Source organism: Pundamilia nyererei, unplaced genomic scaffold, assembly GCF_000239375.1.
Source record: "Pundamilia nyererei isolate P.nyererei 1_Seehausen unplaced genomic scaffold, PunNye1.0 scaffold00156, whole genome shotgun sequence".
In the NCBI taxonomy this organism is placed as follows: domain Eukaryota; kingdom Metazoa; phylum Chordata; class Actinopteri; order Cichliformes; family Cichlidae; genus Pundamilia; species Pundamilia nyererei.
Genome location: NW_005187557.1, coordinates 796,260 through 818,756, shown reverse-complemented (window position 1 = coordinate 818,756; position 22,497 = coordinate 796,260). Strand labels below are relative to the sequence as shown.

Genomic DNA, 22,497 nt, shown 5'->3' with positions numbered 1-22,497 from the left:
TTTTTTTTCACATTCTGTCTCTCACAGTTGAAGTGTACCTCTGGTGCAAATTACTGACCTCGGTCATCATTTTAAGTGGGGGAACTTGCACAATCGGTGGCTGACTAAATACTTTTTTGCCCCTCTGTAATAGCAGGGTGCAAGATGCTAGCAGGCAGGGCATTCATGGAACGCTATAACCAAGTGACATATTATGACAGCAACATCAGGAAGAAGGAACAAGAGAAGCTGGAGAAGTACCAAGGACTCAGAGAAGAGCTCGAGAAGATGTGGAGGGTGAAGGTAACAAGCTAGCCGAGTGGCTCCAGCAAATCCCAGGAAGAACATCTGGTATCTCTGTCCAGAAGAGCACAGTCCTGGGAACAGCTAAGATACTGCGCAGGACCCTCAAGCTCCCACGGCTCTGGTGGCAGACCTGAGCTTGAAGGATAGACCGCCTGCAGGGCCCAGAGGAGACATTTTTTCTACATGTGTTACATAAATGCCTGAAATCGTGAATGCTACGAAAAATAACTTATCATATTAGTTTTCCAATTACATAAAAGCAAACAACAATAAAATGGTAAATAGAGCTTTAGCATCAACAGCTAACTTAATATTAATTTAACATAAGCATAAATAACACTGAGAAACCCAGTTATGTGATTCATTAATACTGCAATGTATGTCGCTAACATTAGCAAGGCAGCTAACTTTTCGACACAACTTTGTTCGATGGGATTTGCATGGTTTGGTTAGTCTGTATCCCCCACCTCCAGCTCTTGAGCCAAGCGAGCTAGCTAGCTTTGAACTGTACGTTTTGCTGAATGCGGCGAGATCACTTCAACACCTCGATCAGACTCCCTCTAAAACAGCAAAGCAACAGCAAACTAAGTACCAAGCTTTTAAAGAAATGGGCCATTAGGTGATGTGAAGTTATCAAGACATTAGACTGTTACCTAAACAGGAGGGGCTACTATGAACCATACATCAGCTACAAAGGGACGTATAATGAGTGAATCGCTTTGTGTTTACTCAAAAATACCACATTTCTTTTTAATTAGTGAGAGTGTCACACTGCAGTGCTCTGAAATTGCTCTGAAATGGTGTTTTTGGATTTTCAGGAAGGTACTTGGAAAAAACACAGTTGCAGATACTGTAATAAGTTTTGGTAGCACCTCTAAATCCACAGATCTGACTTTCTGTCACCTCTTTTCCCTTTCTCTCTGTGATCCTGTCTTTGTTCTTAAGCCATTTGTTTGTGTAGCTTTGTCTCTCTTCTTCGCCTGCCTTTCTCTCTTTTCTCCATGCGAAGATCATCAGGGTAGAAGTCAGTGACCCGCTTAGCAGCTCTGAAACAGATGTTCACAGGGTTTGTGTATGTGTGCGTATGGACTTATGACGGGGCCTGACAACAGCAACTAACAAGCAGTGGGCACTTAAACTGGGGAGATGGATTAATGTTTTTTTCATGTTTCAGGATGGAAGGATAAGCAATAAAGGGACAGTAGGGATTGGGTTTGGGAGTTAGATTGGGATTAAAATAACTGTGGCTGTGGCTTCTTTGACCGACTGACATGCACACAGAGTTGTTGTGGATCACAGCTTGGTTAAAGAACAATTCTAAGGGGAAAGAAGAGAGTTGTGAGTTCACAGAAAAGGTCAGTGTGCTAGAATAGGTTTTGTTGTGCAGTTGTAGCATAGAGCACTGCCAGTCAGGCTGTCACTTTGCATTATTGAGTCTTTAGGACAGGATCTGACTGACTCGTGGCAGTAGCAATTTTTGTCAGAGCTTTAGGGATGGTCTTGATGAAATAATATAAAATATGATTGTAAAGATCACCATTGTGTTTAATACACAATGCTAACAATCTTATTTGTTGTGAAGACTCAGATCTAAAAGCCGAGCAGATTGCAAAAAAGCGCCATGACATTCCAGATTTTTTCATATGCGAACTTGTAACATATAATATGTTGTATAAGATATACACACATGGAAAGGATTGCATTTCTGCATTGTGAAAAAAAAAGGAAGTAAACATCAAGTGATTATGAGCTGGTCCTGATATTTCAAAACAAGAAAAGGAAGAAATGGAGGTTCAGTTCTCAGCAGAAGGCAGCAACGGGGAGGTCTGAAGAGTTGAGGCTGTATGACGGCTGCTTTTGTACACATTTCAGGATGTGAGTGGGGCACTTTCAGCTCTTCACTTTCAGTAGAGGTGGGACCACATCAAAATTATGCAGGTGGTGTGAGCGGCTGAATTGAGAATAGTCGAGGCCCCAACATTTCTTTAACACACAAAATATTTTCTGTGTCCGGTGTGTAAAGGCCTTGAGCGTGACTACGAAGAACACATGCCTAAAGTAAAGTCCTTATAAGGTAACTGTTTGTTTGCTTACTTCAAAAGCTGGATGAGCTTGCTCATAGGATGCAGCTGTGGTTCCCATTCTGAGCCTTTCCACCAACAATAATTGCAGTGGACCTCCATGAGAAGAGGAAAATCCCATGATCTGAGGATCTGTGGCTACATGTGGCGAAAGGTTCTCAAAAATCCTGATGTGAACATTTTAGCAGGTCTTCACAAACTCACTCACTTTCTGTTTGTTTTGTTTAGATATCAGCCCAAATCATCTGCAGCGTTTCACAGAGACATCATGTGGAAGCAACCCTCGTGGCTAATTGAAGCAGAGGTTGACTGTTTCTGTTTGTCATCGGGAAACCTTTGTTGCTGTTATTTAATCACCTTTGTCTCAACAATTAAATTTCACATTTGGGCAGCGTGGGAAGGAATTATTAATCGTTACAGGAACTAGAAAGTGTGTGCATCAGTGAGTGCGCGATGGGTGTGTGTTCTCCAAATGCTCATCCAAGGCACAACGGTGCACTCGGTCTGTTCAGCTAAAACGTAAATTACTGGTTTACAGCAACTACCTACTCATTTCACATATAGCCTTCAGCAGTGCAGGCACCACCACCCAGTTACTCCTTGAGGAGAAATAGATTTATGTCTGTCTTTGTGGTTGGATTGCACATGATGTTTAAGACAAACTGAACTCTGCTCAGAGTAAAAAAATCAAAGGTTTGTGTGTTGAAAATTTGATCACTCAAACTATTTAAAAACATCCTGGACTTAAAATTTGAAACAAGCTTTTCTGGGAAAAAACAAAAAGAAAGCACTGGTCCTCAGGTGTTTCTAAAATAACCTTCAAAACCTGACGCCCTTCAGAATCAAAGCAGCTCCAAGGTGTGAACTTGACAGGAAACACTGGCGTTGCGCCAAGTTAACTGCATTTTTCTGACAGCTGGCAAAGGGTCGAAAATTGCAGTGCATTCTGGGTAGTTGCCACCATGTTGGTGTTCGCTCAAAACCTAAACAAAGATGGACATCAACAGGTAGTTACTCAATATTCAATGCTGTACTGTAATGTGTTTTGTCTTTTTTCCAATTCGATAAAACACAACATTTCCTTATTATTACATACTAATATTTTGTAACCATGTAACAATTACTGTAGATGTGTAACTGAAGTGCAACGACAGCACGAAGTCGGGACTGCAGAAGTTTTAAAACACGAAAGTATAAAGCTTTTGTTTGATTCAAGCCATACCACCATGTAGCTACAGCCTACATATAACTGCCATTTGTAATGTAGCAAAATCCCTACGATGTCTTCAAGTCGTACATCATCGGCTTCATGACCAGAGCAAAAGTCTTCCTCCACTCTGTAAAACACGGCTGTGCCACAGCAGTTCACCATTCTGATGACCCAAAAGCATCTTCAGTCTCTGTATTTGCTTTTTTTCAACTTGGATTTGCACGAACAATGGTCCCATAATGCACTTTGTTGGTGACGACACGATCCCAACCTCCGTCACATCCCAGTCCTCCCTCTGCAACTTTCACCAGACCCCAAACAGGAAGGACTCATAACTGATGGTTGCAGTTCCAGCGTCAGCAGGCTGGGGACTGACTACAAGAATTACTGTCAGTGCTCAAGCGTTTACAGTAAAGCCTAATTTTATTAGCCGAGTAAAGAGATGGTTGAGTGCGTGGGTTTCGCTTCTGCGATGGTGCAGCTCTCGCCAGTCAGTGATAAACACCACGCCGTCCACCTCAAATGCCCCACCAGCTTACTTTGACTTTGTAGAGGTCACGTAAACACAAACAGGCCCGCGCTTGTTCCCGCTTCTTTGGGCACGTACACGAAAAGCTGACGGCGTAATTACCGAGCTCAACCGAGGAGAAAGTGTAGGTCAGGAAGCGTCTCGTCAGAGGTGTTCAAGCCCGACTGATACTGTAATTTTAATTTGCATTGCCACACACACAGAAGTCACAGAACACTTTGATGGCTGAGCACAAGCTAATTAGTGGTCCAAAGTAAGGAAACAAAGTTAACAAGCACAAGTTTGTTGGACCTTTTTTTTTTACTGAAAGATGTTACAGTGCAGAACTATATAAATGTTTGTATAGAAAGCTCTACCACAAGAAATACCACAAAGACATCATTTTAAATGAGGCAACCACTGCATTTCAACCCTAATTGGTGGCAATTTAAGGTATATTTAGTGTTTTTTTCCTACTGTTAAAATCTCTTACTCTATGTATTTAATCTTTAACCACTATTGCAATGTCCAAATTGCCTCCAAACTACCTTCATTACATTATTAATAGGTAAATGAATCGGATTTTATACAAGTGATGTACTCCTTTTCTTAGTAATGGTTTTATTGTTTAGTTGAATCATTGAAATCGCATTTTGTGCAGCAGGTTGATCTGACATGAAGATTAGGAGATCTGAAGGCACACACCACACGGCTGATTTGACACACAGACATGCAGCTGGCTAAATAATCCCATAAAAATGTGATCAGTGGGCTAGCGCTTGACGTCACCGGTGCACGCTCAGGATTATTTAATGTTTTGCGACTGTGATGCGGCAGTTTAAAGACTTGCGTAACATCTCGTGTCAAACGGACTGGGAGACAATACCGTCACAAGGCTTGCTTTGATTCCATTAAAAGACTTTGTGTGAGTTGCAAAGCTGTGCTGTCTGTTTGGAAGTGTCTATGTTACTGTTCCATGGTTTGCCCGATCATTTTATTTGTTCAAGCAGAAAGCAGCTGCTGGTTTTAATTGTAGCGAACAGTCGACTTTGCGAACCCTCTCTTCTAATCCCTCATATGTTTTGTTTTTGTTTTTTTCATCTGTTGCCGAGCAGCTTTGGTGACGTTGCGCTGTTTGCACTTCTCAATTGTCACTCGAGTTCACCCTCCTCTCTTCTTAATTGTTGCTGACCTCCCGTTTCCTTATCTCTGATTGACAGGTGTGAAAAGCAGCCTGGCTAGTGCTGTAGTCGCTGTTGTTGTCAAGGAAACCCAAAGTCCCATCCCGTTGCCATGGGGAAACAGAACAGCAAACTGCGGCCAGAGGTGTTGCAGGATCTCCGTGAGAATACCGAGTTCTCCGACCACGAGTTGCAGGAGTGGTACAAGGTGCACAATTCACACCCTGAACACTGTGCAAAAGTCTCGAGCCCGCCTTCAACTCTTTATACTCTCCTTCCAAGGAGCAAGACTTTATTGTAAATTTTTAAAGTGGTCTTGAGCAATAGTTCTCCAGGCTTTCTGAAGGTGTTCAAAGTTTTTCTTTAGACATTGACTCATTTTCACAGGAATGCTTTCTCTTGTTTGTTGAGCCACATAACCCTGACGTATGATTCATTCTAGGATAAAATGGCACCTAATGCCACCTAAAGGCACCAAACCTGTGTTGTGTCTACACATAACAGACCGCAGATCAGTAGGTGAACAGTATCTGAAAGTCACATCCCTAAGAAACAGAACAAAATCCAGCAAAGACCTGACACAGGACCTGAGATGCCTGAGAGATTACAGCTGGCTCTTCAGCTGTATTTTGTGTATCAATGTGTACAGAGGAGGTCAGGATAGAGGTACAGATAGTCTGTGGCTGCATCCATCTGTAAAACATGATGGAGGCTTTGTCGTGGTTTGGGGCTGCATTTCAGACAGTTGTGTCAGGGATCTTTTGGATGATGATGGAAAAGATGGAAAAGTACTATCTGATTTTGATCCACCATTCAGTACCATCTAGAAGGTGTCTGATTGGCCACAGCTTCATTTTAGAGCATACAATGATCATAAACAAACTGCCAATACAGTAAAAATCCTTCCTGGTAGAAGAACTAACACAATGGAACACTTTCAGTCATGGATTGGCCTCCCCAGAGCCAAAAATCCAATGTTTTGAAGCAATGTGGGATCATCCTAACAGACAATAGAACAAAAGCCAACATCTAAAGAAGAGCTTTGACTGTCTTTCAAAGGGTTTGACGAACTATTCCCAAAGATACTTGATAAAATGATAAGGAAGCTGACCTAAGAGAGTTCAAGCTGCGTGGGAGAGTAAGGCTAGTCATACCAAATATTGACTTTCAAGCTCATTAAAACTATACAAACTTTAAATTTAAAGCTTTAAATACTGTATTTCTAATTGTGTTCCCACATGCTGCAATATATTGCTGCATGAGAAGGAATGCAGAAAATAAAAAGAAATGGTGAATGGCTCAAAACCTTTGCACAGTACTGTACTATATTATAGCTGTAGTCTTACACTACTGTACTTCTAAGAGAAATACTGTATTTTTTTGTTTTGCAGATTTATATTGAATTGTATATAATGACAGATCTGGTATTTATATGGCATCTACATAAAATGGACCAGTAATACTAATATAACTATAAGAGGTATCGTTTGGCATAGATGTTTATAAAGCCGTACGATGAAGCCAACAGCAAAGAACCAAAAACTGCAGTTTCTCAAACGGCCATCTGAGGCTTGAGGCTCAACTTTAGTACAGAAATAAACTGCCCAGGTTCTCTGCATATGGCAACTGTGCAGGCGGGTTTTTTTTTTTTCAGTTCTTCCATTTAACATTATACAATGAATAAATGTTAGCTATTAATGAGGGTGGGGCAACTTTGAGTTACAGAATAGTGCTCACCTCAGGCAATTTATCTCTCTTAAATTCTCTTATTTGTGGTGTCGGTGCCTTTTGGAGCATATTCACTGAAGTTATCCAGCAAATAATATGGATTTCAGTTTGGTTATTATACAAACAGATTGTCCAACAAATCCATGATCCTGTGTTGTTTGTTGACTTACAATCTTTTATTCGATCGTGGGATAACTTGATGCATGCTCGATCATCCATGTAAGCAAATCCCAAAAGGCTGATTCTGTTCATCTGGACGTAGCGTTTTCACTCATCTGCAGGTTTCCTCAGCCTTCAGTGGGCTGGTTTCAGTTATTGTGCAAATGTACTTGGGGAAACCTGCAGTCAGCTAAGACTGAAGAAGTCACTTGGATGAGCGACGAAACGTTTCTCCGATTGAAAATGCTACGTGCAGATGAACAGAATCAACCTTCGTGGGATATGTTACTTGGCTTAAACACAGATACCAGGTATCTGTACGATCTACTCATACAATGCCAACTAAGCTTGCTAGTGTTAGCTGATAACACAACCATTTTTGTCAGATTCTTTGGCTATTTGGGAGCAACACAACTAGCTAGCAACTAGCTCAGGGGTGGGCAATCTCAGTCCACGAGGGCCGGTGTCCCTGCAGGTTTTAGATGTGTCCTCAAACCAATACAGCTGATTTAAATCTAAATTAGCTCCTCAACATGTCCTGAAGTTCTCCAGAGGCCTGGTAACGAACTAATCATGTGATTCAGGTGTGTTGACCCAAGGTGAGATCTAAAACCTGCAGGGACACCGGCCCTCGTGGACGGAGATTGCCCACCCCTTATAGCTGAACGCATTAGCAAACTAATAAAAGCAATAACCCGGAGCATAAAGATGAATAATCTGGTCGATTTAAGTAGATTCGTCACCTTGCATGTGACACAGCACAATCGGATCAATTGGTGTTATAAAAATATTCAATGTTGCACCTTTAACTACCGTCTGAACAGCATGGCTTGAGTTATCATCTTCTGATATCAAAGTTGCATGTTTTAAAATAAGTCTCTTTACCTATTGTTTCTCCAAAATCAGAATCTTCCTGATCTTCAAACATTTCAAAAGCGCTTTGGATCCTTTCATTGTTGGTAAAAATAAGTCCTAAACTAGGCAAATATGTCACACAGCAGAGTTATGATTTATATCACGATTGTTAGGACATCCTTGCGTCTTCTGTACAGACATGTTTCTATCTGTGATCTGTAACACTGACAGCAGTCTTATCTCCGTCCACCACAGAGCACTGTCTAAACCCAGTCCTTTATTCAGTGGGGAGCTTAGCATTATGAAATGCCACAGTGACCTGACCTCACAAGTTATCTCATCTTATGCACATGGATATATGTGTAGTGGCTGCAGAGCTTTACACATGGGTTAAACCTATGGAACAGCTGTGCGTGCTGTCCTGAATAAGAGTTGTACAAGTTAAAGCCCCTCCCTCACTGACCTGTCACAGTGGTCACAGCTCTCAGCAGATCAACTGCTTCTGAGTGTGGGAGATGCTGGATGCTTCACTACCCACAGTGAAATTTTGAACACTGTCAATTAAAAAATATTTATTAGGAGCACAACCCTGCTGATTTTTCCCCTCCAGTTGTGAGTAGAAATCCCAGCCATCAGAAATGGTTTTGTTACCTCATTGCCTCTATTTTAAAGGTCTTTGTAAAAGAGCTTTATTTCTTTTGAACAAAGACCAGGGATAGAAGTGACTTTTACCTCCCTTTTTTTCCTCAGGCACAATGCCGCTTTATCAAATGTGAGGGCTTGAATAGAAGATAGCGTTGGCTTTTCTGATCCAAGACTAAGCTCCTTTTCAAAATCATTCTTATCAGAATAAGAAGTTAAATGATTGAAAATGTTACTACTCAAAGTTTTGATTGAGAAATTTGATCTCTGACTGTTCTGATGTTTTGAAAAAGTTATGTTAGTTTCCTGGCTTCTTGCATATACAGTTGTGGTCAAAAGTTTACATACACTTGTAAAGAATATAATATAATGGCTCTACCGAGTGTCCCGTTATTTCTAAAACTCTGATTTTTCTCTGATAGAGTGATTGGAACAGATACTTCTTTGTCACAAAAAAACATTCATGAAGTTTGGTTCTTTTATGACTTTATTATGGGTTAACAGAAAAAAGTGATCACATCTGCTGGGTCAAAAATATACATACAGCAGTGCTAATATTTGGTTACATGTCCCTTAGCCATTTTCACTTCAATTAGGCGCTTTTGGTAGCCATCCACAAGCTTCTGGTTGAATCTTTGACCACTCCTCTTCACAGAATTGGTGCAGTTCAGTTAAATTTGATAGCTTTCTGACATGGACTTGAAAACTTGTGGACAATGCTGAAGAACAGCATTGTCCACATGTTTTCAATGGGGTTTAAGTCAGGACTTTGGGAAGGCCATTCTAAAACCCTTATTCTAGCCTGACTTAGCCATTCCTTTACCACTTTTGATGTGTGTTTGGGATCATTGTCCTGTTGGAACACCCAACTGTGCCCAAGACCCAACCTTCGTGCTGATGATTTTAGGTTATGTTGAAGAATGTGAAGGTAATCCTCCTTCTTCATTATCCCATTTACTCTCTGTAAAGCACCAGTTCCATTGGCAGCAAAACAGCCCCACAGCATAATACTCCCACCACCACCATGCTTGGCTGTAGGCATGGTGTTCTTGGGGTCAAAGGCCTCACCTTTTCTCCTCCAAACATATCGCTGGGCATTGTGGCCAAAAAGCTCGATTTTTGTTTTGTCTGACCACAGAACTTTCCACCAGAAGGTCTTATCTTTGTCCATGTGATCAGCAGCAAACTTCAGTTGAACCTTAAGGTGCTGCTTTTGGAGCTAGGGCTTCCTTCTTGCACGGCAGCCTCTCAGTCCATGGAGATGCAAAACACGTATGACTGTGGACAATAACACCTGTGTTCCAGCAGCTTCTAATTCTTGGCAGATCTGCTTTTTGGTGATTCTTGGTTGACTCTTCATCCTCCTGACCAATTTTCTCTCAGCAGCAGGTGATAGCTTGCGTTTTCTTCCTGATCTTGGCAGTGACGAAACAGTGCCATGCACTTTATACTTACAAACAGTTGTTTGCACTGTTGCTCTTGGGACATGCAGCTGCTTTGAAATGGCCCCAAGTGACTTTCCTGACTTGTTCATGTTAATAATTCGCTTTTTCAGATCCATGCTAAGCTCCTTTGACTTTCCCATTGTAGCGTTTGTGGGCGTTTGTATCCAATGAGCCCTATTTAACTGGCCTAAGAGAAGTCAGCAGCTGTAGTCACTCATAATCACTCACAAGTTAAGAGGCCATGCTATGAAGCTCAGTTCACTGACAACTTTGTAAGTCACCAAAATTGCTAATTCATGTTGCTGTATGTATATTTTTGACCCAGTAAATGTGATCACTTTTTTCTGTTAACCCATAATAAAGTCATTAAAGAACCAAACTTCATGAATGTTTTTTGTGACAAAGAAGTATCTGTTCCAATCACTCTATCAGAGAAAAATCAGAGTTTTAGAAATAACGGGACACTCGGTAGAGCCATTATATTATATTCTTTACAAGTGTATGTAAACTTTTGACCACAACTGTATGAGCAACACAATGCTGAACTGCATACTGTATTTATTACAACAGCAAGGCTTTATAATAGAAGAGTCCAGGTACTAGACTGGCCTATCTGCAGTCCAAAATAGACACTGATCACCTAGAATTCAATGCATTTTATGCAGCATCCCAACTTTATTGGAATTGGAGTTGTTTTATATTATTCTATAGACATAAAGAAAAAGTTAAAGGTCTTATTTTGAACCCTGTCTCACCTAATATCTGCTTTTTTTAACCTCAGGGTTTCTTGAAGGACTGCCCCAGTGGAACCTTGAATGTGGAGGAATTCAAGAAGATCTACGCCAATTTCTTCCCGTACGGCGATGCCTCCAAGTTTGCCGAGCATGTCTTCCGAACTTTTGACACCAACGCCGACGGGACAATAGACTTCCGGGAGTTCATCATTGCCTTGAGTGTGACGTCACGAGGAAAGCTGGAGCAGAAGCTTAAATGGGCCTTCAGTATGTACGACCTGGATGGAAATGGGTATATCAGCCGCGAGGAAATGCTGGAGATTGTAGAGGTAAGCAAGGGAAGCTGGTTAGTTTTGGTGGAAGTAAACACTTCTTCTGGCCTCAGGTGCTGGTGGAGGGGTTGTCACATGTAGACCATGCGATTTCTCTCAAAACCTTCCGTTATAGCTCATTATGACACTTTTATTAGGGCCACAAGGTTACTGCCATTTAAAAGCAAACTGTTGTTGCAGTGCTATCTACTGCATTTAGCTAGGTCACACATCACATTTACCTCTTGACTGTATACGCTTACCTAATTGCATAGTGAGTTGATGTTGGTGGCATCTCCCCCACCACATAACCAACAACAAGCTAATTAGCTCCCTTTAAATGGAAACTCAGGCTAGATAAAAAGTTAGCCATGGCAGTTTTGAAGTTGTAACGCTGGAATCATTAGTAGTATCCTAGTTTGCGAACATGAATTAGAGTGCCTTAGCAGCTCACAGACACTTAGTATCATCACTAAATAATATAAATACTTGTGCAAAAATACTTTGTCATCTCCCTAGCGGGCCTTTATATTAGTGCTGTCAGCATTAATCTCGTTAAAATGACGTTAACGCCATAACCGCGGCAAATCTCCGTTAGCAAGTTACCGCGGATCACCCCGTGCGTGGGGCTGCAAGGTGTCAACGTGTTAACGAGCTAACCGAGTACATTAAATCATGAATGAAATCACTAATGTAGACTCTACAGTATGCTTGCCATATGTGTAGAACATCCCTTCTTATCTGTAGCAGTTGTAGCTCAGGATATAGAGCGGGTCGTCCACCAGTTAGGTGATACTCAACCCCCAAATTGCCTGTGATGGACCTGTGGGCATGCTATGCGAATGTAGCTTGTAGTAAAAAGCACTCAGTAAGAGTAGTAAAGCACTTTGATTTATGGTCCATTTCAAATTCTAAATCCCCAAACCTGATTTCATTTTCATAAACACACATCATGCGACTGAAACAGGAATGTTCTTGAATAACTAATTTGATCTCACCAGGAGTCTCAGTATGTTTTCTTGCTTTTTCCTGCTTGTTCTTTCCATTGGTCCTTCAAATTTTCATCTAGCACATGGTGCAAACTACATTACAGTTTGTATTGATCAGCCAATCACAGAGATTTATACAATACTAAGAAAAGACAGAGCACCTTTAATAAATACTCCCATTAGTTATGTTAAGTAAGTTAATGCATTCATTTAAGTATGTGGATGAATGCATTAACTTACTCTAATAGGCACCCTGAGTGCAGCATTGGCACAGGCAACAGTTTGCAGGAAGGCTGTTAAGTAGTGCTGCATCTAATCCTTTCACTGTTGAAGAGAACAAGCAGAAGGACTCATATGTCAAGATATTGGACTGAGGATCTCGCTGTGTATTCTGTGTGTGTGTATGCACTTCTGGATTCTCATGGATTAGCAAGTTAAATTTAACTTGAGTTTATCCCTGAGTGTGCAGAATGCTAGGATTATCTACAGGCTCACTGAGGTTACACACTGTTAGGGAAAGGAGGGGACCATTATGTGCTGAGAGTGAGCAGGAGAGTGGAAGGGTCATGACTGAGGTCAGATTTGTTTTACACCACATTATCAGATTAATAAAAGCTCTACACTTTTGCTGATCAATGGACGTGTCCATCATTATAACCACAATTTCAATTTCTTGCATATTGTGAGTTGTATGTGGGTGTGGACACACAGGAAGGAGAAAAGGACTCGTGCAGATTGGTTAGACGGAGAGATCGAGGTGGAAACGACGTGCAGCAGGTCAGGGTGATTAAAGATAGATATTTGCTAACAAGCAAAAGTTTGCTGAGAAAATGGAAGGAGCAGTTTGAGGAGCTGATGAATGAGAGAATGGGGAAAGATGGTGAACTGAGAAGTGCAGAGGATTAGTAAGGAGGAAATGAGGGACAGAGGGCGGTGGACTTATTAACCAAATTGTTCAACACAATCCACAAGAGTGAGAGGATAACTGAGGAATGGAGAAGCCTGCTGCTACGGATTTTAAGAGGTGTCATGTGCAGAGCTGTAGTAGTGATGAGCCAGCCCAAGAAAATATGGGAAAGAGCTGCTGATGCTAGGTTGAGAAGAGAGGTGACGATCGGTGAGCAGCAGTGTGGCTTCATACTGACAAAGAGCTCTACAGATCTGATGTTTGCTTTGAGAGTGTTGATGGAGAAGTGTAGAGAAGGATCTCCACTGTGTCTTTGTGCATCTAGAGAAAGCAGATTATAGGGTGCTAAGGAGTGTCAGGAGGGAGAGATGTATGTGAGGGTGGTGCAGTGCATGTATGAGAACAGCAAAGACATTGGTGAGGTGTGCGGTAGGAGTGGCAGGGAGTTAACCCTAACACTAACCAACATGGAGGTGGGATTACATCAGGAATGAGCCTCTTCCTCTCCAGAGGGTTGGTGTGACAGAGGAAGATGTTAGTGATAGGCTGAGATATTCAGATGATCTGCTGTGGGGAATCTTAAAAGCAACAAGCTGTGCCCTTCAGTGAATCCTTTACAGACTATGGCCTTGCTATGGTGGAGTCGCTTTTTCTACTCTGGCACAATTAAAATTGGTTGACTTATTAACAAGTATCATAACTGCTCTTCCAACATATCTTTTCTGTGAAATTCATATTTTAGAGTCCACGTCTTTACTCATAACCTGAATTTGAGTAAACACCTGCAGTTCAATCCAAATGTGATTTTTATCAATTCTATTTTTTTGTGTAAACCTTAATATTCACATCCATGAAATGTGCTAAAGATATATAATCCAAAGTTGTAATACCATTTTGTACCACAAGATGGTGCAAAGACTCACTATAATATTTAATGTAACCAGCCAAATCGATTAAAAACTGAGGAAGTAAGAGGAATATCAAAACATCTCAACCATCTACAGTCATTCATCTCAACACAGTCAGTTGTAAAATGCTGTCCCCTTGTGTTTAAAGTTTTTTGTTTTCCTTAACAAATGCAGGGATAACGTCCACATCCCAAACCGTGAACTTGTGTATCACAAAACCCTGTTTTCTCACTAATTTTCTTATGTTCATTTTATTTATTTTTTTAACTTTCTAGCTACCTTAGTAAGTCAGCTTAGGACAATATTAATCAAATATTGAGCTAACGCTGGTTTGAATGCTGTTTGTCTGTCTTAATGATGGATGGATGCTACAATATGCCCTTAAAATGGTATAAAGTAAGAGTACAGCTGGGCTCCATTTCAACTTGAGCTGATATCTCTGCAGCAAAATCCACAGACATCTTGGACATAACGTCATCGCTGTTGTGTCTTCAGATTCTGTTGTGGTCCCGAGTCATTAGTGAGCCTTCCTGGGAAGCACATCTGAGGATACCTCTCATTACAGGGAGCCACCTGGCACACCTGTTGGCATTAGCTTGACATTCATTGTTGGTGAAAAGATAAAAGGAGCCAACCATGAAACTGAAGGGTTGTTGCACACTAATGATGGCATAGCTGAATCATCTGTGCTCAGACTTAGGGCAGTTAAAATACCTGATTATTTCTGTGTGCCTGACGCCTTTGTCACTATTTTTCTCCTTGGAGTTTTTTTCCCACAGTTTTTTGAAGGACGGTGTGGGCATGAGACTTTACAGTCAGAGGAGATAACATTTTAGAGCCAGTGTATCTTTCTAAAAAGCACAGAGGGCTCATTTCCTGCGAGCTCCCTGCCTCTGTGACGATGCTCCTGCGACACCGATCTACAGTTGCTTTTACACCCTATACTCCCAGCGGAGGAGATTTAATAGGCACGTAAGCTGATTTTAGATCTGCGCCTGAGGCCAGCTGATACTCGGAGCTTCTCTTGCAGAGGTTAATTTAATGCTATCAGGGGACGCGGCGTGCTCATATCGGTCAACAGATAAAGATGTATGAAATCAATAGTGTAAGCCCTGCTTGTAAGCCCTCCGTCCCTTTACCCCGCTGCCACATGTGACCCATGTCACCGTGGCGCGATGGAGCGATTCTATAGGCACACAAACACTGCGTGGGTATTTCTGGAAAAGCTGCCCAGGGAGCAGCTCTTAGCATCAGGAGCAACAAATGTCAGTGAATCATGTGGACTTTCAGAAAGGCTGTTTATCAGCATCTTGAAAGCTGCAGTGACTTTATTTTTTTTAGTTCAGTTATGTTTTACTTCTTTCCTGCTGAGTCTCCTTAATGGGTCCCTGCTGGCTTGAATTCACTTATCTTTCTTGTTCTCCTGTCACCGCCCACCCAACCAATCTCTCTCTCCTTCTTTTTCTCTCTCATCTCTCAGGCCATCTACAAGATGGTGTCATCTGTGATGAAGATGCCAGAGGATGAATCCACGCCGGAGAAGAGGACGGATAAGATCTTCAGACAAATGGACCTCAATAATGATGGTGAGAGGAGGAAATGGCAAAAAGGAGGGTGCTGGGGAGAGACAGAAAAAGAAATGAGGGTAGCGCTGGGTGAATGTGACAAGATCATCTTTGAAATGTGCTAATTTTGTTGGGGACAAAAGACTTTGTACAGAATTCAAACAGCATATATGTGTCCAACATTTACAAAAAAAAAATGTGGCTTTCATTCACACGTGAAAAACAAACCATTTTGTGTGTGCGCGCATGTGTTTAATGAAAGCAATTAGTCTTTATGTGTCATCTTCTTGTTAGAATAGCAATAAACAGTGCAGATGAGGCCAGAACTATTAGCCATCGTCTGAAATTGTATTTGACTAAAGTATTTCCCAAGTGCTGTCAAACAGAGCAAGGGTTTTTAAACACAGCTCTTTGAAGGTTTGATTTTGGATTCTTACATTATTTTTATTTTTTTACACAAAAGCAAAATTATTTACCCCCCACCCCTCCCCCCTGCCGTTAATTATCAGCCCCCTGATGGTAATAGATACTTGTTGGTATCTTTTTTTTGCTGGATAACAGTCTGCAGTCATTTGCTGTAGTGTCAAAAACACTTCTGAGCTCTCCACACTCCACATATTTTCAATGCAGTGCAGGTTGATGCAGCTTGGGGCTTTGTGACTTTAGGAGGTAGTGCTTCACCAGGAGAGACATATATTTTGGGTACTTGTCATGATGAAGGACAAAGTGCTGATCCAGACCTGGTTTTACTGCTGACTGCTTGAGGCTTTCTTTCAAAATCTTTACGTCCTCCTTTCTTCATGATTCCTTCTACCTTCATGCATTTCAGTTCAAGATGTGCTGAAGCATCCTCACAGCGTAAGACCCCCACCACCGTGTTTCACTATGCTGAGGGTTTTCTTTGGGCTGTGCATCCCTCCCTTCTTTCTCCAAACATAAGAAACACCTCTGTGGCCAAAAAGCTCTAGTTTCATCTAATCTGACCAAAGGATGTGCTTCCAGTACACATAGTCTTTCTCCAGGTTGTCCTCATATGGAAAGAAATATGTCTCAAAAGAGTTGCAAATATGGACGATATGATATAAAGCATAAACTAAGATTCACGAATGTGTCCAATGATTTATCTTTTGCTCAGCTCACAAATCCAATAATTTTCTCTTTCAAAAACCTTTCTGTGCACAAAAATGTGTAAAACTACACGTACCATCTCTCGCTCACTCACAAAACGTGTGGCGAATTACCAGATGCGCACAGATCACGCCACATGAGACTGATTTAACGCACAAATCCACAAATGTATGCTGCTTTCAAGTCCCAGTGTAAAACTGGGACATCTTGCCTTCCACTGTATAGTTGAGGGTTTGTTTTCTTTTTGTTTTGCTACCATTACCACCATGATTATTCATTACACTAACATTAATGTTAGCCTGCCTTTATTAGTGAATGGTGACATTAACATTAAAGTGTTATTCCACATTATTTGCCTTAAATATAGATTCAAACTATACAGAGATTAGTTAGCATACACTCAGTCCAGAGGATGATCCACAATGATGTACAATCGTGGTGTTCCATATCTGCAGCTGAGCACTGGCTGACTTTTCCCAGAGGAAGAACGTCCAGCATGTAACACCAGATTATTTAAACCACATATTAACCTTTATAGGCTGCTGTATAGTATCTGTAATTGTAATTGTTTTCTAGTTTGTTTTTGTTAGAAAAAGAAACATCAGGTATACAGTGGAAGCCCAGATGTTCCAGTTTTACACTGGGACTTGAAAGCAGACATATTTCTATCTATATCCTTAGCATACTTTAATGTGGTTTGAAGGTGTGTCTTCTGCAGAAGAGCAGTTTTTCTTGGTCTGTAACCTCTGCAGGGTTCTAGTGGTTGTCTTCTTTGAGACTACAATTCCCAAAGTGGTTATGAGAGTCATCGTGTCTTGGCAGATGTTCTGGGCTCTTCAGAAACATCTCTCACAAGTTTTCTTTCCAGAGTCTGAAATCTTTCCACGCTGAAGTTTTTATACTTTGTGTAAATTGGAAGATAACCATGGTAACTGTAATTTTGTCTGATATTGTGTGCAAAAAGAAATAACTTCACAGACTATCACTGCCTATTGTTGTGCATCCTTTATGGCCTTGGCTTCTTCCAGCATGCACCAAATCCCAAAGCAAAAGTTATGTGAAAATGGTTTCATTGGCATGGGGATGTGGCTTTACTGTTGGCTGATTGACAAATATATTGGTTATCATTGGTTGACAGATCTTTGTTGAGATATTTTACTAAAAGCTAAACTTTTGGGTAGGTTTGTCCTACCCAAAAAGCATTTCTAAGGCATTAACTGCAACTCTATGTATAACGTAAGCACAATTAACTGTGGGTAAATCTGCGAAGTCAACAACAAATTCAGACATACCAAAAGTGTTTGCCAAAGAGCCCACGTGTACGTAAAAACTTGGGGTTGGAACAGACATAAGCCCAGACTGATTTAGCAGGAACGCAACTCAAACTCTGTAAGTCTGAGAGTGTGGACATTGGGATTGGGCTTCAAACTCCATGACGCAGAGAAGTAAGGGTTTAAAGGCTGTAATGATGTAGCTGCACAGGAAGAGGCCAGCAGTAATAAAAATTAGAAAAATGTTGCAGTAACTGTCGAAATAAACACTGGATTGATTCAAATATGATTTAACCATAATTCTGACATAAAACACGAAAGATCGTTACATGATTCTGAATAAAAATCTTCCAGTTGGTTCTAGTGTTGGTTCTATTTATCTAAAAACAGAAGAAAAATGAAGGCAAGAAATAAAATACAAAGAAAAGGAAGATGAATGGGATATAAGGATCTGTACTTATGCCTTACCTACCTCCATTAAAAGCTAACTACATAATTGATGAAATACATATACAAATACAAGACAGACTACTCTCACATGCTTGGGGGCAATTAGCTTAGCCTCGCATAAGAGCAAAAGAAGGCCCAAGAAGGAGCAAGTGTTTATCAGGTGGTTTCTGCTGGTGTAAAGATACACACCAAACACACATGTATCATTATACATATATATTGTATTATACATTATGGCATTAGTAAATGTTCAGACAAACTGTTTTCTGGTTGAAATTTTATGTTAACATAAGCTGCTACAGAAATGGAATTGTCAAAGTTCCTGAACAGAAACACCACAGCATGTATGTAGTGTTCAAGCTAGCATAAAACAATTACATGATCATAGCTAATGCCACTAATGGAGAGCTAGCTACATATTTGAAGCTACACTAGTGTTTTGGTGCCACCATGTTTTTTTTTGTTGTTGTGGTTTTGTTTCCTGCCAGAAGCAAAGAGCGCTAATTTATCAGCTAATGCTAGCAAGCTTGGCTAACTGTCACTACCCGATCCGTACCAGAAACAAGATCGGTACCACGCATGTGCAAAAGGTGTCTACTTCTGGCCGAAGCTTTTTACAATAGTTACGGGTCAGAGTATCTGTTAAGATGTTAAGAATAATAAGTATAGCTTAAAATGTTTGCAATAATGAAATATTTCAATATAATGTAGACAAAAACTAAAAATAAAACGACAGTTACGGATCAGGACTCCCCGATCCTTACTGAGCATGTGCAAAGTTGGACTGTACAAATTGGTCTACCCGATCCATACGGCCCATGTGCAATGTTTTCTTCTTCTTCTGTTTTGTTTAATGGCAGTTTACTCCCCAGTGTATGAGGATACTGCCACCTGCTGACCGAGCGAATGAGCCCTATTGTAAAATGAACTAGCATCATTACAAACGCGTGTTCAATTTGATTTAGTGATAGTCGTGTGTTTATGCTTGTCTGTGTAGAGAGGATTGTTGGAATAGTAATGATGATGTCAGCTATCACTGTCAATTGTCATTAAACACTTAATCTGACTGATGAATCTTCACGTGACATATTACTAAGTCAGTATTATTAAGTCTGTAATTAGGCGCCATTCTTCATACTTTACGGCGCTGTTGTTCAATTGTGGGACGATCTCTGTTGAGGAGAAAAGCATTAATTTGTTTGTATACGAATTATCCATTGTTTAAATGTCCCGGGCAGTCGAAAAGGAGGCAGAGCTGTTGAGAAATGCTATGAGCTAACTGGGCGCTAACCGTGTCACTCAAATACATTAACTGTCGCAATCTTGGCAAAGAGAGGAAGTGACGTAAGATTTACGCATGCGTGGTACCGATCAGGTTTCAGGTACGGATCGGGTAGTGACACTAACAAGTAGCACTGATAAACTGTAAGGATACAATGTGCAGACACATTGGCTAATTGTAGTCTGATAATCCAATAAAATGCTTCAAAAGGTGCATTTTAAACAGCCCAAACACACACACTGTATATTCTGTAAACATACATTTTAATTCTGTAAAGTTGGCCATTTCACACGGAAATACCATTTTTCCCACTTGTATATTTGAGGAGGGCGTTGAATACATTAGTAGGTTAGTTTGGAATGTGCACTATCAACTAGTCACCAGCTGTAGTATTGTGTAGAACAAGCAAATATTTGTGGACATGACTTTGTTGAGGCTGACACACCTCTTTATCAAAACATTAGTTATAGTAACAGTGTAGGTACAGAAGCTGATACTTCTTAATCATACTTCCCTTGCTCACTCTTTTTCAGCATATTACCAGTGTTGGTCAAGTTACTTGAAAAAAGTAATCAGTTACTAATTACTGATTACTTCCCCAAAAAAGTAATCCCGTTACTTTACTGATTACTTATTTTCAAAAGTAATTAATTACTTAGTTACTTTTTAAAAACACGATTTACAACCTGAATAGGTGATAAAGCGATAGATCTTTCAGCCCAATTCTACTTTTTCTGCATAATCCATCATACAAAATGTAATCAAATGGAAAAGTCTCTTTTTAAAACTTGTTTTATCAGTTTTAATCTTTTAACTTTATGCATCAAGCAAATATTAAATTATATGCAACATTCTCTGACTGGAAGAAATTTGTTTAACATTTAAACCTATTTTCTGCACATTCCAGCACATAAAATAAAATATTTTTTTGTGTCTACACTCAGTCTTTCAAATAGATGCAAGTAAAACACAGCAGGAAATAAATAAAGTCAAAGACTCAGCAGTCCTGTTGCTCTATTTTCACCTGGAAAGCAGGAGTAGGGTAGGCGGAGGTTTACCCTGGTTCAGGTGTGCCGCAGCGGTCAGTGGAAGAATCCACGAGTTTCTCTGCGAATTTCCCATTACGTCGTAGCGCACTCGGTGCTTGCTTGGAGGTTTAGGGGTTTTTTTCGCTGTAAAAAGAAGTTTTCTTCCCACGCACAACGGATTCTAATGTTTTTGTCACTTTTTATGGAATCAAACTTAAAGTAAGGTCAGTACTTCCACGCTTAAAAAGCTGCACGCTCATACTCTCTCCCGCACTCGATATATGATCCATTGTTGATCTGCACACAGCTGTTGTCACGAACGTCGCACTTGCTTACGTCACTGTCATGAGACATTCTCGCAAAAAAACCACGGTTTTAGTAACGCAGCGTTCCTACGGGAAAGTAAAGGTAATCTAATTACCGTTTTTGCAATAGTAATCCCTTACTTTACTCGTTACTTGAAAAAAGTAATTGGATTACAGTAACGCGTTACAAGTAACGCATTACTGCCCATCTCTGCATATTACACACATTGATCTTCAAAATATCTCCACAAATTAATAACAGCATTTCTTTTGTTTTTGTTCTTCTTCTCTCCCTGTCTCTCCTGCAGGCAAGCTATCCCTGGAGGAGTTTATCAAAGGTGCCAAAAGTGACCCCTCCATCGTTAGGCTACTCCAGTGTGACCCCAGCTCGGCCTCCCAGTTCTAAAACTGCCCCTACTGCAACCTTCTTTTTTTTTTTATCCACAACTTTGCTCTGTTGCTCTATTGAAACAGTCAATCAAATCAATGCATGATGGTTCTCGTCTCTGATATCTTTCTGTTGTTGTTGTTACTGTGTGCAAGGATGATAGAGGAGGATAAGGAAAGTCGTCACTGTCATTTTACGTTTATGTTTGGGAGAATGAAGGGACTAGGTATGACTGACAGAGACGCCTGCTAATGTTCCATAATATCTGTCTCTCTCTCTCTGGAGCGTTGGATTTCCAAGGAGCTTGTGACGGCGTGTGGATGTTTGTTTGTTTTTTTCTTTTTTCCGCAGGGAGAGGAATCAGTTCCTACTCCTACACATATGCACATGTAGATGTACATCATGTATATACTGTACGCCTGTATATCATAAGATAAAGTGCATCTGTCTTCATATAGGGGCGCACACTCTTTGCCATTGAAAGGCAGTATTATGTAGCGTAGCTTCCTGGTGGTCCATCTGAATGGGCAGTTTAAGGGGGTGGGATGGGGGCGGGGCTTGTACATCAGATTTCTTTGATTTTTTTTTTTTTTTATTTAAAATGCTTTTTATTTTCCTTTTGTACATACTGTTTTCCTCCTTCATGGTTTATTTATTCAGTTTTTATTCTCATTATTGCGCTTTTACTTTGATAATATCGAGATGATCAAATTCCAGTTTACAGTGACGGAGAGAGAGAGAGAGACAAAACTAGTCAAGATTGACCTCTTTGTGGACTCGAGCGGAGGAATTCCTGTAAAATAACGGGATCCCATTTGTTGCATTTGATCAATGACAGCAGTAGCACATATCAGTCGAGCCGCCATTTGTTTATATAAAGTATGGCTGTGCATTTGGGTCTGAATGCGTGTGCGTGCATGTGGACACACACACTGTATGCTTGAGGCTAACTTTTACAGTATTATCTTGTTGTGTTGTTTCTTAATTTGTAAGTATTTTAAAGTTCTTTAACGATGAGCAGTAAACTTAAGATAGCTGTAACCGTTCGCTATACTACTGCATGATCCTTCGAACCCGGCGACGACAGAATCCACAGACACAGTTTACGCACAGTGGTAACTTTTTGTAGCTCTTCAG

General features: G+C 40.6%; 1 protein-coding gene across 1 annotated transcript in view; it reads left to right on the top strand.

Moving 5' to 3' along the window:
* The window catches only part of LOC102196757 (hippocalcin-like protein 1), a 53,735-nt gene extending 31,753 nt beyond the window's left edge, over positions 1 to 21,982 (top strand). The window contains exons 2-5 of the mRNA XM_005745241.2: positions 5,305 to 5,473; positions 10,876 to 11,157; positions 15,424 to 15,529; positions 21,281 to 21,982. Coding sequence (XP_005745298.1) covers positions 5,378 to 5,473; positions 10,876 to 11,157; positions 15,424 to 15,529; positions 21,281 to 21,378 — 582 coding nt within the window. The 5' untranslated portion in view covers positions 5,305 to 5,377 and the 3' untranslated portion in view covers positions 21,379 to 21,982. The remainder of the gene's footprint in view (positions 1 to 5,304; positions 5,474 to 10,875; positions 11,158 to 15,423; positions 15,530 to 21,280) is intronic.
* Positions 21,983 to 22,497: the final 515 nt, after the last annotated feature.